Source organism: Mesoplodon mirus, assembly GCF_964341445.2.
Source record: "Mesoplodon mirus genome assembly, chromosome: 8".
NCBI lineage: Eukaryota > Metazoa > Chordata > Mammalia > Artiodactyla > Ziphiidae > Mesoplodon > Mesoplodon mirus.
In genome coordinates, this window is record NC_138984.1 from 80,537,316 (window position 1) to 80,553,245 (window position 15,930).

Here is a 15,930-nt window from a genome sequence, read left to right on the forward strand (position 1 = left end):
ATCCTTCATGGTTTTTAGTACCATGTGAAATTTTATCACTTCTCACATTATATTAATGCTTTAAGAATTAGTATTCTCATGAAGATTTTTACTGAAGAGATTAAGATTCTTTGGACAAGTGAATAAATAAAACAAATGATTTCATTATGAAATGTACCATTTATTAATGTTATAATAACAGCACAGTGACAATCTTTGCACATAAATCTTTTCTCTATTTCTGATTGTTTCCTTCAGATAGATTTCTATTAGTAGAATTTTGGGGGGTTAAAGGGTATGACGAGATTAAGGCTAGGGAGACATAGTGTCATATTGCTCTCCAAAGAGGTCAGACCACTATATACTTCCTATAGCAGTGGCCATCTTACTGAATTCTCATTAATATTGATTATTACCATATTTTAACATCTTCTGATAGAAGGAAAAGTGTATCCTCTTTTTAATTATTAATGTGGTAGAATCTATAATTGTTTATTAGTATCATTAGCAAGTTATATATTTAATGTAATATGAATTATTTGTTGACATTTTAACCTGTTATTCTATCAGGTGATAGTATATTTTGGGAAATTCATAAGATCTCTATAATTTATCAAGTATGTTAACATTTTGTCTTTTTTTGGCAAATATATTCTCCAGCTTGTTTTTTCTTCTTATTGTTTGTTTTTGATCCCTAAGTGATTCTAATTTTTAGGCAATCAAGTCATAAAATTTGTTTTCTTTTTTTCTATATTTAAGATTATAAAATGCTTCTGGATTCAGAAATAATAAAAATTTTCACCTAGATATTCTGCATATAAAATAGCCACCTGTATATTCTAGATTGAAAAGAAAACCTGCATATTTTTATATTGTATTAATGGACTTATCTTTAATCTTTAATCTCTAAATATCTAGAGTGATTTTTTGATATATGTTATGAGGTAAGGATCTAAAATTTTTTGTGAAACTATGACCCAGATTGACCTACATAATATATTAGGGTATTCCTTGAATATAGGCTTTTAAGTATTCCTGAAAACTATAGTAAAATTTTTTGTGGGGGTTATGTGTGTGTGTTTTTTTAACGTATATGTGTCTGTGTGTTTTTGTATGTGAATATGTAAATATGTATGTTTATATATGTGTATGTTTCCTGAGATCATCTTTGCAACTTATTAAATTTATATATAAGGCATTCCTTAAGAATAAAAAATAGGTATACTTAGAAAATACGTATCTCCAAAGAAGCAAGTTTATCTTGAAAGACAGTATTCAAGCCAAAATTCAAAGCAAAACACTTACTTACAGTATCATGGAAAGAGCAAACAGCTCAGTCCACTTTTCACAAGAAATTAAGTTAAAATTGGTAGGGAAAACAAAGGTCTGAATCTAGTTTGGGTCCAGGCAAAGCGTAGTTGTAAAATAAAATGTTATTTCATGGCAGCATTTAGAAGCAACAAGGCTTTCCTATCATTCACTTTTTGTGCCAAACAGCCTTAATTTGACAGCTGTTTTTTGAATTATCCCAAGCAGTTTGAGTTTATATTTGCAATAAATGCTGATAGAGAATGCTATAATAGTTATTCCTTACCAAAAACATTCTTTCTAAATCAATTTTCTAAATATTTGTTTAATATTCAATTATTATTAAAATATTTTCATTTAACCCTATACATATTTATTATTTTATCAATTTCATCATGGTTTAAAAAAAGGTAAGCTTTGTTACCTAGGCACAATGGCTGAAGTGTTTTGAGGGTTTTTAAAAAATGATTCTTTCTATTCTTTGCTCTTTTAAATAGGTCACTTCTATTTTTTGGAAGGGCAAAATGATGCTCTGCTTTGTGGCAACAGCTCAGATGCAGGGTAAGTGATGTTTTGTGTTGAGTCTCAGTCCACACTGTTCCATTGGCCTTAATAACCTGCTACCTTCCACCCATCCAGTCCCCGCTTGCTCCTCATTCAAAGCCCTGCATAAATTCCACTTCATGCTGACTCTCAAAATAGCTGGGATAAGTGTGGATTCTCACCTCCTTCACCCACTCACTCATACGCAGCAATTATTTTTCCATACTATGTCACAGCTAATCTTGCAAATTAGTTCAACGGAAAATATAGGGAAAAGCAGTACATGTACATAAGAAGCTTAAGTTAATAGAATTCATAAGCATGTTCTTTTATAAGTGTGATATTCTATATAAGCTAATGTGGTCTCCATGGCATAAAATGTAAGATATCTGAAGATAATGTCAATAACTGAGGTGTGGTGAGTACACGTTTAGCATATTTTAGGGAAGCAGTTAACAGCATAGACGGGAGAGTTTACATGAATTCAAACCCAGACTTCACCGTATAACGTCACCTCTCCTTACCTTGATTTCCCCATGTGATAAATAAGAATAATTATAGGGTGGCTGTGAGAATTAAATGGATTAATGAATGTTTAGCTATTACAGCATTCAATAAGTACTTTTAATTATTATGATTGGCATCATGTGAATGCTTGTTATTAAGAAGTATATTGTACCTGGAGCTAAAGCAAGGAGGAAAATTCAGAGAAATAGTTACCTTTCTCTAGTTAACAAGATTTTAGAATCATAGACAGAAATCTAATGTTCTTTCTGTGGAAGATGATACTGTGGACATTAGTAGCTAATACCTGTAGCAAAATTCCCAATGGTATCAGCATCAGGCTTTGCATTTGGCTCATGTGATAAAGATTGTGCTGCCTTTATCTCCAGATCTTAGTGATAAGTAAAACAGACTGATTTTAACTCTTTCTCTGTACTATACTAAATGTTTTACATATGATATCGTATTCAATGATTGTAAGTTTGGGAGGCAGGTTCTGTTATTAGCCGTTTCTTACATATGAGGTTCTCCAAGACTAGCAAGTGTGGGAAACTTGCCCAAGGTCTCGCAGCCCAGAAGTGTCAGGCACAATATTGGGGCCAGGTCAGCTTGATCATTAAGGTCATACTATGAAACCTTCACTCTGCAGACTCATTCATTCCTCTCAATGTGCCCCCACCATCTTTTCTTTAGCCCTCTTGCCTACCTCCACATTCAACACACTTCTGCCTCTAGATATCTTCAGTGAAAATCAAATTTTTCCCTGTAGACTTATTTTTCTGTTCATGTTCACAAATCCCAGAAGATAGTAATCATAATATGTTTGCTTTTATATGGAGACATGATAAATATAATAATGACAATCATGAATCACAGAGGAATCCACAAATAGACTGTTGTTCTGTTGTTATGTAAATCAGTGCACTTAAGTGCTGGGTTGAGCACTGGCTAAAGTGAGAGAAATCTGCTTTCCCTGGTGTCTCATAAAATGGATATTGGCATCTATAAAAACAGGAAAGCCAGCCATCCAACTTATAGTTACTGACTTCCTTTCTTTCCTTTAACCTAATAACAGCCAGTGTCCAGAAGGATACATCTGTGTGAAGGCTGGTAGAAACCCCAACTATGGCTACACAAGCTTCGACACCTTTAGCTGGGCTTTCTTGTCCTTATTTCGTCTTATGACTCAAGACTTCTGGGAAAACCTTTATCAACTGGTGAGAACAGATAAAATGATTCTTCTGGGAAGCATGAAATACTGAGATCAAGAGAATTGCTATAATATACTTTATTACTTAGAGTGTGAGCTCATAACATCCTGTATAAAATTTAATAAAATATCTCTTCCATTTCTGCAGACATTACGTGCTGCTGGGAAAACATACATGATATTTTTTGTGCTAGTCATTTTCTTGGGCTCATTCTACCTTATAAATTTAATCCTGGCTGTGGTGGCCATGGCCTATGAGGAACAGAATCAGGCAACGCTGGAAGAGGCTGAACAGAAAGAAGCTGAATTTCAGCAGATGCTTGAACAATTAAAAAAGCAACAAGAAGAAGCTCAGGTATAGTAGCAAGCTTCGAGCCTTTTTGTGTTTGTTTATCTCAGCTGTCTGACCACACTGTCGAGACCAGAGTCATTTAACACACAAAATCAGCAGTGGTAATTGATGTTCGAAACAAGTCATATGTATTTGCTAAGTGTTAGGAGCCTGTTTGGTTATTAGATTATTATTTTATTTTGATGATTATTTATGGTCAATAGTAATGGCATCCAAACATGATGAATTATAATGACTTTGTTGACATTTTTTTCTCCCTTGTGACCCTTTATTCACTCAAGCTCACAAAGTAGTTATACTTACATGCCTTCAGTCGAAGTATTTTCTTAATCTTCTGAGGAAGCAGAATTCAGTTATAATTGCTTCTTCGTTAGTGTTGCTAGAGGTGGGAAAGGTCAGAAAACCAGGGTCAAACTGAGAAGATAATTTCATAGAGTCTGGAAGAAAGACAAAGACCTATTTAATGTTTATTTTCTATTTCAAGTGTTTAAATGCAAGTTTGTGGATTGCATAAGGAAAACACTGGTACATAAACATACTAAATCATTACATTCTTTACCTACTACTCTGTAAATCCTATAATTTGGACTGTTGAGGCTTCAAAATAAGGCAAGAATTTCTCTAGTTATATTTGTTTGACTTAATGTCATTAATCCAATTGCCTATATTCGTCTTTTCTTGAATGTAGAGTATAGTTCCCTTTTAACACAGACTATCCTAAATATCAATATGTAATAAAGATCAAATAAATAAAATATACTGGGCTAGCAGCAACAACATTGAGCACTTTTTCTTTCCAATAACTGTACTGTTGTAATTTACAAATTCATTCGGATGCCATGATCTGGGATTTTCTTATATACAATTTATAATCTGCTTTTGTTGTGCATTTCTTAGTGAAATAATCATTTTAAGTCAAAGAGAAAAAAAGGTTTATTTAAACAAAATACTTGACTGAATTAAATTTAATAATTTAGACTGGCACTAAAAGTCATTGTCAAGTGGAAGTGTGATGGATCAGGTTAAAATAGGAAACCTTTAGTTCTTAAATTCTTTCCTTCTTATGATATTGTTTAAATCACAGAAAAAAATCATGATATTTGAGTATCTTATTCATCTTATTAGATAATTAAAAAGTGTAGTGTGAGGCTACAGGTTGAAGATCTTCATTAAAGCCACATGATCATCTTCCTCTATTCTGTTCATTTTAATTCTTTAACCGGTCTAACGACAATGCATTGTTTTCCAAATACATACTAGAATGGAGAATCATTTTTCAAAATCACATATTCATGATACCAAAGATAAAGTAAGCAGTAACATAGATAGAGTTTTTCAAAGTGTATATGCAACTACCATCTCCCTTGAACCCTTCTAGGCAGCAGCTGCAGCAGCATCTGCTGAATCAAGAGACTTCAGTGGTGCTGGTGGGATAGGGGTTTTCTCAGAAAGTTCTTCAGTAGCATCAAAGTTGAGCTCCAAGAGTGAAAAAGAGCTGAAAAACAGACGTAAGAAAAAGAAACAGAAAGAACAGTCTGGAGAAGAAGAGAAGGAAGATGGAGTCCACAAATCTGAATCTGAAGACAGCATAAAAAGAAAAGGTTTCCGTTTTTCCTTAGAAGGAAGCAGGCTGACATATGAAAAGAGGTTTTCCTCTCCACACCAGGTAAAAATATTAGATTATATAAATTGCATTGTCATAATAAACACAATTTTTTTAAGATATGCCAGAATTTGGTTAGATAAAACTGCCTTCTTCCTGGATGGCACAATGCTTTCAGAATGGTAATGATCATTGAGTGTTTTGGTTATCACCTCAAGGAATTTGTGAGTTTTACAACTTTTTGGAATTCAGGAAAGCATTTTTAGAGCATAGATCCCAGTGGGCTTGGTAAGGCTTGTGATTCTGAGACTTCTCAGGGCAATTTTCTACATGAGGAATAATCAGCAGATGGTTACTGTCCCTTTTTAGCTGTGGTGCCTGGACCCAGTGAATTGTAGGTTTTCTGAGTGACAGGTTCCTAGAAGTGAAGAGTGGATTCATTCAGACCATCTGTGCAGTTGTTCCCATGTATGTGCAAACTTCATGTGGGGAGTGTATTCTTCGTGTCCTTGTTTCAAGGGAAACCGAAGCAAAATTTTTCTAAAAATGTAATCAAAAATTTTAGGCAGACATGCACTGAAGAAGATTTATGACACTAATAAACAGTTGTGCTTAATTGCTCTTGATTATCTGTGTCTCATGTTTAAGGAGACTTGCATGAAAAGAATACCTTGACTTATATAGTGCAGAAAATGATATCTAGATGCTTCTGGCTTATGTACCAACACAAGCTGCTGAAACTTTGAAATTTAGGATCCTTAATTGTCTTTGAAATTACCAAGAGAATTACCAGAAATACAGTTTTTCAGTAGTGAAAGCTTAATATCCATACAGTTAACAGTCACAAGTTGAACAACACCGATAACAGTGATAATAGCTAACACCTATGTGGTGCATTGCTACTTGAAGCCACTTACTACAGCCCTAGGGTGGTACTATAATCTTCATCCCCAATCTGCAGATGTGAAGACAGGGGAAGGCTGGTATTCTTTGCTGAGTGCCTGTTTTGTGCTTGGCATTCTTCTTACTCTACCATAATTAATGTTAACAGCCCTGCATAGTACTACTTTCACTATTTTTTAGGCTCAGTGAAGTTAAGTAATTGCCCAATGTCATCTGGTTATTAAAGGTTGAAGCGGCATTCAGATTTGGCCTGACACTGATACCCTTGAACTTTCCACTGTATCAGGCTGACTAGAAAGAACATCTTTAAAAAATATCTTTTTTTCCCCCTGGCGGTCCAGTGGTTAAGACTTCACCTTCCAATGCAGCGGGGTGCAGGTCCGATCCCAGGTCAGGGAACTAAGACACCACATGCCATGTGACATGGCGAAAAACATTTTTTTAAATAATAATAATAAAAGAAATAAAAATATTTTTAAAAATCTTAAGAAACTGTTGAGGAAATTTACAATTTGATTTCATTTAAAAGATACATATATGTAGGATTATACATGCTCTTTGTACATTTTTTAGTATACACAGTCTCACATAGCCTTATGTTTAATACATATAAATTTTTATGTCAGCCTGATTCACTCCAAGTCCAGGTAACATTATAAGATAGGATAAATTAAAGGCTTAGTGAGGTTGAATTCAAATTTGAAGTAGAATTTGTTTTTAAATAAATATCAACATTTACTCACCCCTATTCATGTTGTCACAATCATTATGATTACATTAGTGGAGATACTAATCTTAATAAATGTGAATTTAAAAAAAAATCAAATCCCCTTTTTAGAGCATTATTTATTTTGAAGGAAGGGAAAAAGAGAAGGAGAGAGGGAGGAAAGAAGGAAAGTAAGTTACCTGAGGGAAAACTACCTAAATCTGAACTGCAAACTAACAGATACCACAGAGTTATTCCAATTTGCTTCATCTCAAGTCCTATAGAACTAATTGTAGGCAAAATAGTAAAGTCTGAAAATGTTAGGCTCTATCCCATCTGTTTCTGTAAATTTTGTCCAAAGATACAACATTTTCCCCATACTGTCTTCTTAAAACCTCTGCTTCCTAGTTGGGCATTATAGGTGATCACTCACACAACATGTAATATCTGGCTCAAATTGATATTTGTTTCTGAAGTGGTATGTGTATAAAAATAGAACTAAAGATTTTTATCTGACAAAGAAGTAGACAAACAAGTAACTAAGAAGATGGAGAGGGCAATGGAGAGGCACAGAGAGAGAGAGAGAGATAAAGGAAGAGGAAGAAAGGGAGGGATGCTGAAATCATATTAATCCCACTTTGCAAGACCCTGTAAGTACTACTGAAAATAGTGAACCAGGTTCTTAACCTGGCAACAGTGATGAAGGGTCCATAGCTTTTGTTAGATTTTTCAAGGGCCTAAGGCCCAAAAGTAATATAAACTATTGTTTTGTAGTGACATGATAGGCAACTGTGTTGGTAACCATTTCTACTTTCATATTGAAAAAAATATAATGTATACTTTTACCATAGGATTATAATTTTCTCAGTAGAGTAGGTGGATTGTATGAAATATTTTTTAGACTTCAATATGACTTAGTGTGGGAGAAGGGAAAGAAGAAAGTCAAGAGTGCAATCTCTAATGACGTCTCAAGACAACCTGAATATTTTATTTTGAAGCCTTTATAAGATACTGTTGACTTTCTGAAGTTATTATTTCCCTCCATATTTGTGATAAACAAGGAGTTTTTAGAGATCCATTTCATATGGCAGATTTTTTCTTACTGTCCATCCTCTATTTGTGGCATAGCATCTGATTGCTATGGATTTATGTAATCAATGTAAACAGTGGAAGTTGATGCTAACAGATGGGAAACAATCATTTTTCATATAGCTGCCATATGTAAACTATGCTCTTGTGTGGCATAATTCACCTTTGAACTTTGAGAAACACTGTTTGCAGTTTAATAACTTTTCTCTCCAACCCTTCTGTTGGCTCTAATTGAGGGGAGTACTTGTAGTTAAAATAAAAACTCTTACTAAGACTGGTACATATACATAATTTCTACTTTATTTCTTATTGCCAAGCATTTCTTATCTGGCTTCTTTTTGAGGTAATGATAACCAGTAGGTCAGAAATTCTGTAACTGTTATGTCCTTATAGCTAATTCAAAGTCCCTTGTGAAAGGAAAGAAAGGAGACATGAAAGAAATTGGATAGTGTAGGAGAAGTTGAAAAAAATACTCGTATTGGGGATTTCCCTGGTGGTCCAGTGGTTAAGACTCCACACTCCCAATGCACAGGGCCCGGGATTGATCCCTGGTCAGGGATACTGTGTGCTACAACTAAGACCAGGCACCCAATTAAATAAATAAATATTAAAAAATAGAAAAAATTAAATAATACTCATATGGAAACAATAAAAGAAAAGAATAATGAAATTGATAACAGGATGAAAAAACATGGGTATAGGAAAAGAAGAAATAAGTTCTGCTGTGGGAGCAGACCAGTATTCTTAGATGTGTTTCTGTAAATAATGAATAAGATCATATAACATAAGATAGTGTTTAAAGATTATAGACATTTTATAGATGTTTATAGATGTTATTGAGAAAATCATTCTTTAGCTGAAAATAAAATTAAATGTATACTTATTAGGGAATGTAAAAAATAGGTACAAAATAATAATTTTAGTTAGCTTTAAATCCTTTGGAGATAAAAAGATGAAACTAGTAATGGTTAAATGATAAAGTTGATACTCTATTAATAATCATAGAAATCCAACTTAAGCCAGCTTAAGCAAAAAAGAGGATTAAATTATATAAATGATATCAATGAGTAGCTTTAGACACAGCTAGATCCAAAGGCTCAACACATGTTATCAGGGCCAAGTATTACTCCACATCTCCAGGTTCCTCCAGTATGCTGATAAGATGCCCACCATGGCTCCAAACTTACATTCAATATTTTTTAGCAACCTCAATCGAAAATGCACCTCTTTCCCAACAATTGTACAAGAAATTGGTGACTGTCAATGGACCATGCAGGGTCTCCTACCCATTTTCAAACCAGTCTCTATGGCCAGAGGCATGGAATACACTCATTGACTAGACCTGCACCATGGTCTTGCCTGGGGAGCAGTTCTTGGAGATAATCGGGGTACTGTCCACAGAAAAAGGACAAATGGGTATTGGACAAAGAGAAACAAGTGCTCACTAGAGTGAGGTTGTAAAAATAGACTAGTAATAAACAGGAAATGATTCGTTGTGCTCAATGGTACTATGTTTGAGAATCAAAGTAAACTGAATGATAACAATGACATTGTAGCCATCTAGAAAATTGTCACAAGGTTGTGACCAGATACTTAGTGAAGACCAGGTTTTTGTAAATATGGTGCTCTTTAGATTTCTTGAGACAGAAGAGTGAAAATCAGGGAATGAATCGTACAGTTCTTTCAGCTAGATTTGTTTAAATTATTCATGAGGACTGTTATAAAATATGCAAAGGGAAGGAGAGAAGTTGCTCCTTGTACTATAAACAGACCTACTAGCAAGATTGGTTTTATTTTCCTTGGTGGTGAGATCTGCATCTGGGTGTGGGCACTAGTGAACTCTTACTGGTGTAGTTTTGGCTTCAAAGGATCAAAACATAGTTGTGTACTTAATTGCTTTCCACTGGGTTGTTAAATAAGAATAGTTTCTAGAGAAGGGTCTAGCAAAGATTTCAGTTCTAGGTGCCAGAAATGAGACAAAACAGTCTTTAGTGCGGGTACTTATGATTATCTGAAGTCATGGGTAAAGTGGTAGAAAACGAGAGCTCAGAAAATGAAAATGAAGGAAGGGAGGAAAAGGGAGAGCAAAAAAGAAAGACCTGAACCTAGTAGAAAGTGCCAGAACCCCACCAGCAGTTGCCACAGGAGCCCTTGCTTCCACCTGTCCAATGCCTTACCTTTGGTGAGTCAACAGCTATGAAATGAAGAGTCCAGGCTCATATTCTTCAGGACACCAGCACTTAATTCTGTTCATCTGTTTTTTGTTTGTTTGTTTCCTTTCTTGTTATTGATAGTCTTTATTGAGCATCCGTGGCTCCCTTTTCTCTCCAAGACGCAACAGTAGGGCGAGCCTTTTCAGCTTCAGAGGTCGAGCCAAGGATATTGGCTCTGAGAATGACTTTGCCGATGACGAGCACAGCACCTTCGAAGACAATGACAGCAGAAGAGACTCTCTGTTTGTGCCGCACAGACACGGGGAGCGGCGCCCCAGCAACGTCAGTCAGGCCAGCCGCGCCTCCAGGGTGCTCCCCGTTCTGCCCATGAACGGGAAGATGCACAGTGCTGTGGATTGCAACGGCGTGGTCTCCCTGGTCGGGGGTCCTTCTGCCCTCACATCTCCCGCTGGACAGCTCCTGCCAGAGGTGAGGCCAGTGAAACCTGCAGCTGTTGGCGAGGGAGCTGTGGCTGGTTGCAGGCAGGAATGGGTGTCGATTTCCACACGTGTGAATTTTACAGAGTCTAACGTTCAAAGGCCAGGGGTCAGTTCAATCAAGTTATGAATTTATTTTATAAAATTGTTCAATTCAGACTTTTCTCAAATGAATTAGAAACGTAGGTTGGGTCTCATAGACTATAATTAGAAGTATTCCTTCATCATTATTACTACAGAATGAAACTTGCCAAAAAGTATAGCAACAATTTATCATGAATTATGATTAGTTAATATAAGCAAAGTAAATGCAAGAAATGTTATAAATACTTAACTTAAGGATCTTGTTATCTCTGTTCCTTTAAAAGAAGAACTTGATACTTCCACTTGAAGTAGATAGTATTACTAAATACATCTAAATCCTGCAAGGCAACATTCTTCCTCTTGGAAGGTCAGAGTGCTGTAACATTTTTAGCACCCAGTCATATGACCATTGTACATCTGTGTGGTAAAGAAGCCACTCGAAGTACCTGGTAAAGTCATGTGTTGTAATTGTTAGGGCAGATTTCAATTTTTATATTACCCTCATGAATTTTTTAATAAACACAGTGGCCCTAAATCATGCATATGAAAAAGGGTTTCAACTAAATACCAGACACTTACAGGGATATGTTATTGACATTTCATTTGTAAAACATAGGTGCTTTTTAAGTTCGGTATTAAATAAGACTTCATTTGCCAATATAAAAATATTCTAGCAATGTCATTGGTTATACTTTATAGCTTACAGAATCATATTAAAATCTTCTCAGTATGATTTTTTTTTTTTACACAATTCTACTCATTATAGTTAGACGAGCTCTTTCAGCTACATTAAAATCATATGGAGTCAGCTTTCAGTCACCTAATAGAGGAGATTCTTGCCTTGGAATAGCCACTGATCTTCTGACATAGCCACTGACATAGCCACTGATCTTCTTCACTTTTTTCACATAGCCTCTCCCCACCACTTTCTCCCAGAGAAATGTCCAGGTATCCTGGAGTCAGATCAAATCATGAAAAAAGTAGAACTCTGTTGTGAAAGGAACTAGAAGAATGCAAAAGGAATGTCAACTTCTCTTTAAAAATAGGGAATGTCAACTTCTCTTAAAAAATAATCATGGCTAACTATGTACTAGATACTGTCCAGAACACTTTACACGCATTAACTCATTTAGCCCTCACAACAGCCCTTTATCATAGTTACTAATATTATCCTCATTTTATAAGGAGGAAACTGAGGCCTGTGCATGGTGGAGCTAGGGTTTGACCCCAGGTGTGCTGACTACTGAACCTACATTCTATCTGTATTGCAATATTACCTCCCATTAATTTTCTTAAATGGAAAAGAAGACATGGCCAAGGAAACAAAAACTTTCATTTTAACCCAGTGTATCTCAAAATATATTTCATCCTCAAGACTGCTTACATCAGAATTCCCTGGGATACTTTTCAAAGTGGAAATTCCTCATTTCCCCCTCCCTCCAACCCTGGTAACCACCATTCTACTCTCTGCTTCTCTGAGTTTGATGACCACAGGGTCCAAAATTTCATTTATGCAAGATAAATAAATTCTGGATATGTTACTATATAGTATAGGACCTAGAGCTAACAATACTGAATTGTAAATTTAAAATTTGCTAAGAAGGTAGATCTCATGTTAAGTGTTCTTACCCCAAATAGCAACAACAGCAATAATAAAAGGAGTGGAAGGAAACTTTAGAAGGTGATGGAAATGTTTATGACCTGACGGTGGTGATGGTTCATGGGTGTATACTTATTCCCAAACTCATCAAGTTGCATACCTGAAATATATACAGCTTTTTACATGTCGATAATACCTCAATAAAGTGGTTTAAAGAAAGAAATGGAGATTTCTGGGCCCAGACTTACTCAGACCAAAAGGCCGAGGAGAGCAAGATCAGGGATTTCTTCTTCCTTGACAAGTATCTCACATGGTTCTTACACATAATAAAGTATGAGTATCACTGATCTTGATAAAGGTTAATTGAACAAACAAAAATAAATCCACAACTTCTTTGCATAAATACAAAGAGAATGTCAGTCTGTCAGAAGATATTTAACATTTATCAATAATTACCCCCAAATCCTGTCATATCAGTGAGGGTGGGATAAATCTCTGAAGGCAAATTGGGGCAGTTTGAAACAAAGCCTAGTGTGATCTCTATTTCCTGCTGCCTTGTGTCCGTCCTTCAGTGCTGCAGTCAGGTGTGAGGCAGGGCACTGCAACATGAGCTGCACCATATGGTGCCACATGAGCTGAAAGTGCAGGCCAAAGAAGGGGCTTTGCAAGACTGCAGAGAGGAAGAGAGAACAGAAAATAAAGAGCTGCAAACAAATGCCACCCTCCAAAGCACACAATATCCTGCACTTCACACATAAATTCAACTGAAGCAATTTAACTTAAGGAAGAATTTCCTTGGTAATATCATTAGAGATTTTGGAATCTAGCACTACAAATTAGACAGATATAGGATTACACATATAATTTTATATAGAGCAGAAGCGACTAGATGACCTTTAAGCAACCCTATGTTTTCTTTCTTTCTTTCTTTCTTTCTTTCTTTCTTTCTTTCTTTCTTTCTTTCTTTCTTTCTTTCTTTCTTTCTTTCTTTCTTTCTAACATCTTTATTGGAGTATAATTGCTTTACAATGATGTGTTAGTTACTGCTTTATAACAAAGTGAATCAGTTATACATATACATATATCCCCATATCTCTTCCCTCTTGCATCTCCCTCCCACCCTCCCTATCCCACCCCTCTAGGTGGTCACAAAGCACAGAGCTGATCTCCCTGTGCTATGCGGCTGCTTCCCACTAGCTATCTATTTTATTTTATTATTATTTTTTTTTTTTTGCGGCACGCGGGCCTCTCACTGTTGTGGCCTCTTCCGCCACGGAGCACAGGCTCTGGACGCGCAGGCCCAGTGGCCATGTCTCACGGGCCCAGCCGCTCCGCGGCATGTGGGATCTTCCTGGACCGGGGCACGAACCCGTGTGCCCTGCATCGGGCACATCGGGTGGACTCTCAACCACTGCGCCATCAGGGAAGCCCTAGCTATCTATTTTACATTTGGTAGTGTATATATGTCCACGTCTCTCTCTCACTTTGTCCCAGCTTACCCTTCTCCCTCCCCATATCCTCAAGTAGGTCTGCGTCTTTATTCCCATCTTGCCCTTAGGTTCTTCATGACCATTTTTTTTTTTTATTTTTAGATTCCATATATATGTGTTAGCATACAGTATTTGTTTTTCTCTTTCTGACTTACTTCACTCTGTATGACAGACTCTAGGTCCATCCACCTCACTACAAATAACTAACTTCGTCTCTTTTTATGGCTGAGTAATATTCCATTGTATATATGGGCCACATCTTCTTTATCCATTCATCTGTCAGAACACTTAGCTTGATTCCATGTCCTGGCTATTGTAAATAGAGCTGCAATGAACATTGTGGTACATGACTCTTTTTGAATTATGGTTTTCTCAGGGTATATGCCCAGTAGTGGGATTGCTGGGTTGTATGGTAGTTCTATTTTTAGTTGTTTAAGGAACCTCCATACGGTTCTCCATAGTGGCTCTATCAATTTACATTCCCACCAACAGTGCAAGAGGGTTCCCTTTTCTCCACACCCTCTCCAGCAATTATTGTTTGTAGATTTTTTGATGATGGCCATTCTGACCAGTGTGAGGTGATATCTCATTGTAGTTTTGATTTGCATTTCTCTAATGATTATTGATGTTGAGCATTCTCTCATGTGTTTGTTGGCAATCTGTATATCTTCTTTGGAGAAATGTCTATTTAGGTCTTCTGCCCATTTTTGGATTGGGTTGTTTGTTTTTTGATATTGAGCTGCATGAGCTGCTTGTAAATTTTGGAGATTAATCCTTTGTCAGTTGCTTCATTTGCAAATATTTTCTCCCAGTCTGAGAGTTGTCTTTTTGTCTTTTTTATGGTTTCCTTTGCTCTGCAAAAAGCTTTTAAGTTTCATTTGGTCGCATTTGTTTATTTTTGTTTTTATTTCCATTTCTCTAGGAGGTGGGTCAAAAAGGATCTTGCTGTGATTTACATCATAGAGTGTTCTGCCTATGTTTTCCTCTAAGAGTTTGATAGTGTCTGGCCTTACATTTAGGTCTTTTATCCATTTTGAGTTTATTTTTGTGTATGGTGTTAGGGAGTGTTCTAATTTCATACTTTTACATGTACCTGTCCAGTTTTCCCAGCATCACTTATTGAAGAGGGTGTTTTTTCTCCACTGTATATTCTTGCCTCCTTTATCAAAGATAAGGTGACCATATGTGCGTGGGTTTATCTCTGAGCTTTCTATCCTGTTCCATTGATCAATATTTCTGTTTTTGTGCCAGTACCATACTGTCTTGATTACTATAGCTTTGTAGTATAGTCTGATTCCTATAAGTCAGGGAGCCTGATTCCTCCAGCTCTGTTTTTCTTTCTCAAGATTGCTTTGGCTATTCGGGGTATTTTGTGTTTCCATACAAATTGTGATTTTTTTTTTTGTTCTAATTCTGTGAAAAATGCCAGTGGTAGTTTGATAAGGATTGCCTTGAATCTGTAGATTGCTTTGGGTAGTATAGTCATTTTCACAATGTTGAGTCTTCCAGTCCAAGAACATGGTATATATCTCTCCATCTATTTGTATCATCTTTAATTTCTTTCATCTGTGTCTTATAGTTTTCTGCATACAGGTCTTTTGTAGGTAGGTTCATTCCTAGATATTTTATTCTTTTTGTTGCAATGGTAAATGGGAGTGTTTTCTTAATTTCACTTCCAGATTTTTCATAATTAGTATACAGGAATGAGAGATTTCTGTGCATTAATTTCGTATCCTGCTACTTTACCAAATTCATAAGTGACACTATTTTTTCCTTCGAACTTTGCCTTTCTCTGACAAGGCAAAATATTTTAAATTCTGAAAGACAACTTTTTGATTTAAAGAGCTTTAGTCTCAGAGAAGGGTTATTTCTTTTCTCATTAATTTTACTTTTCTTTCACAGTAAAATT

The 15,930-nt window shown here is 35.9% G+C and overlaps 1 protein-coding gene across 1 annotated transcript in view; it reads left to right on the forward strand.

The window, feature by feature from the left end:
• Positions 1-15,930, forward strand: part of LOC309809082 (sodium channel protein type 2 subunit alpha) — an 88,661-nt gene that overhangs the window by 17,196 nt on the left and 55,535 nt on the right. Inside the window, exons 8-12 of the mRNA XM_082629802.1 lie at positions 1,785-1,848; positions 3,410-3,551; positions 3,693-3,899; positions 5,275-5,562; positions 10,492-10,878. Of these exons, the coding sequence (XP_082485928.1) occupies positions 1,785-1,848; positions 3,410-3,551; positions 3,693-3,899; positions 5,275-5,562; positions 10,492-10,878 (1,088 nt within the window). The remainder of the gene's footprint in view (positions 1-1,784; positions 1,849-3,409; positions 3,552-3,692; positions 3,900-5,274; positions 5,563-10,491; positions 10,879-15,930) is intronic.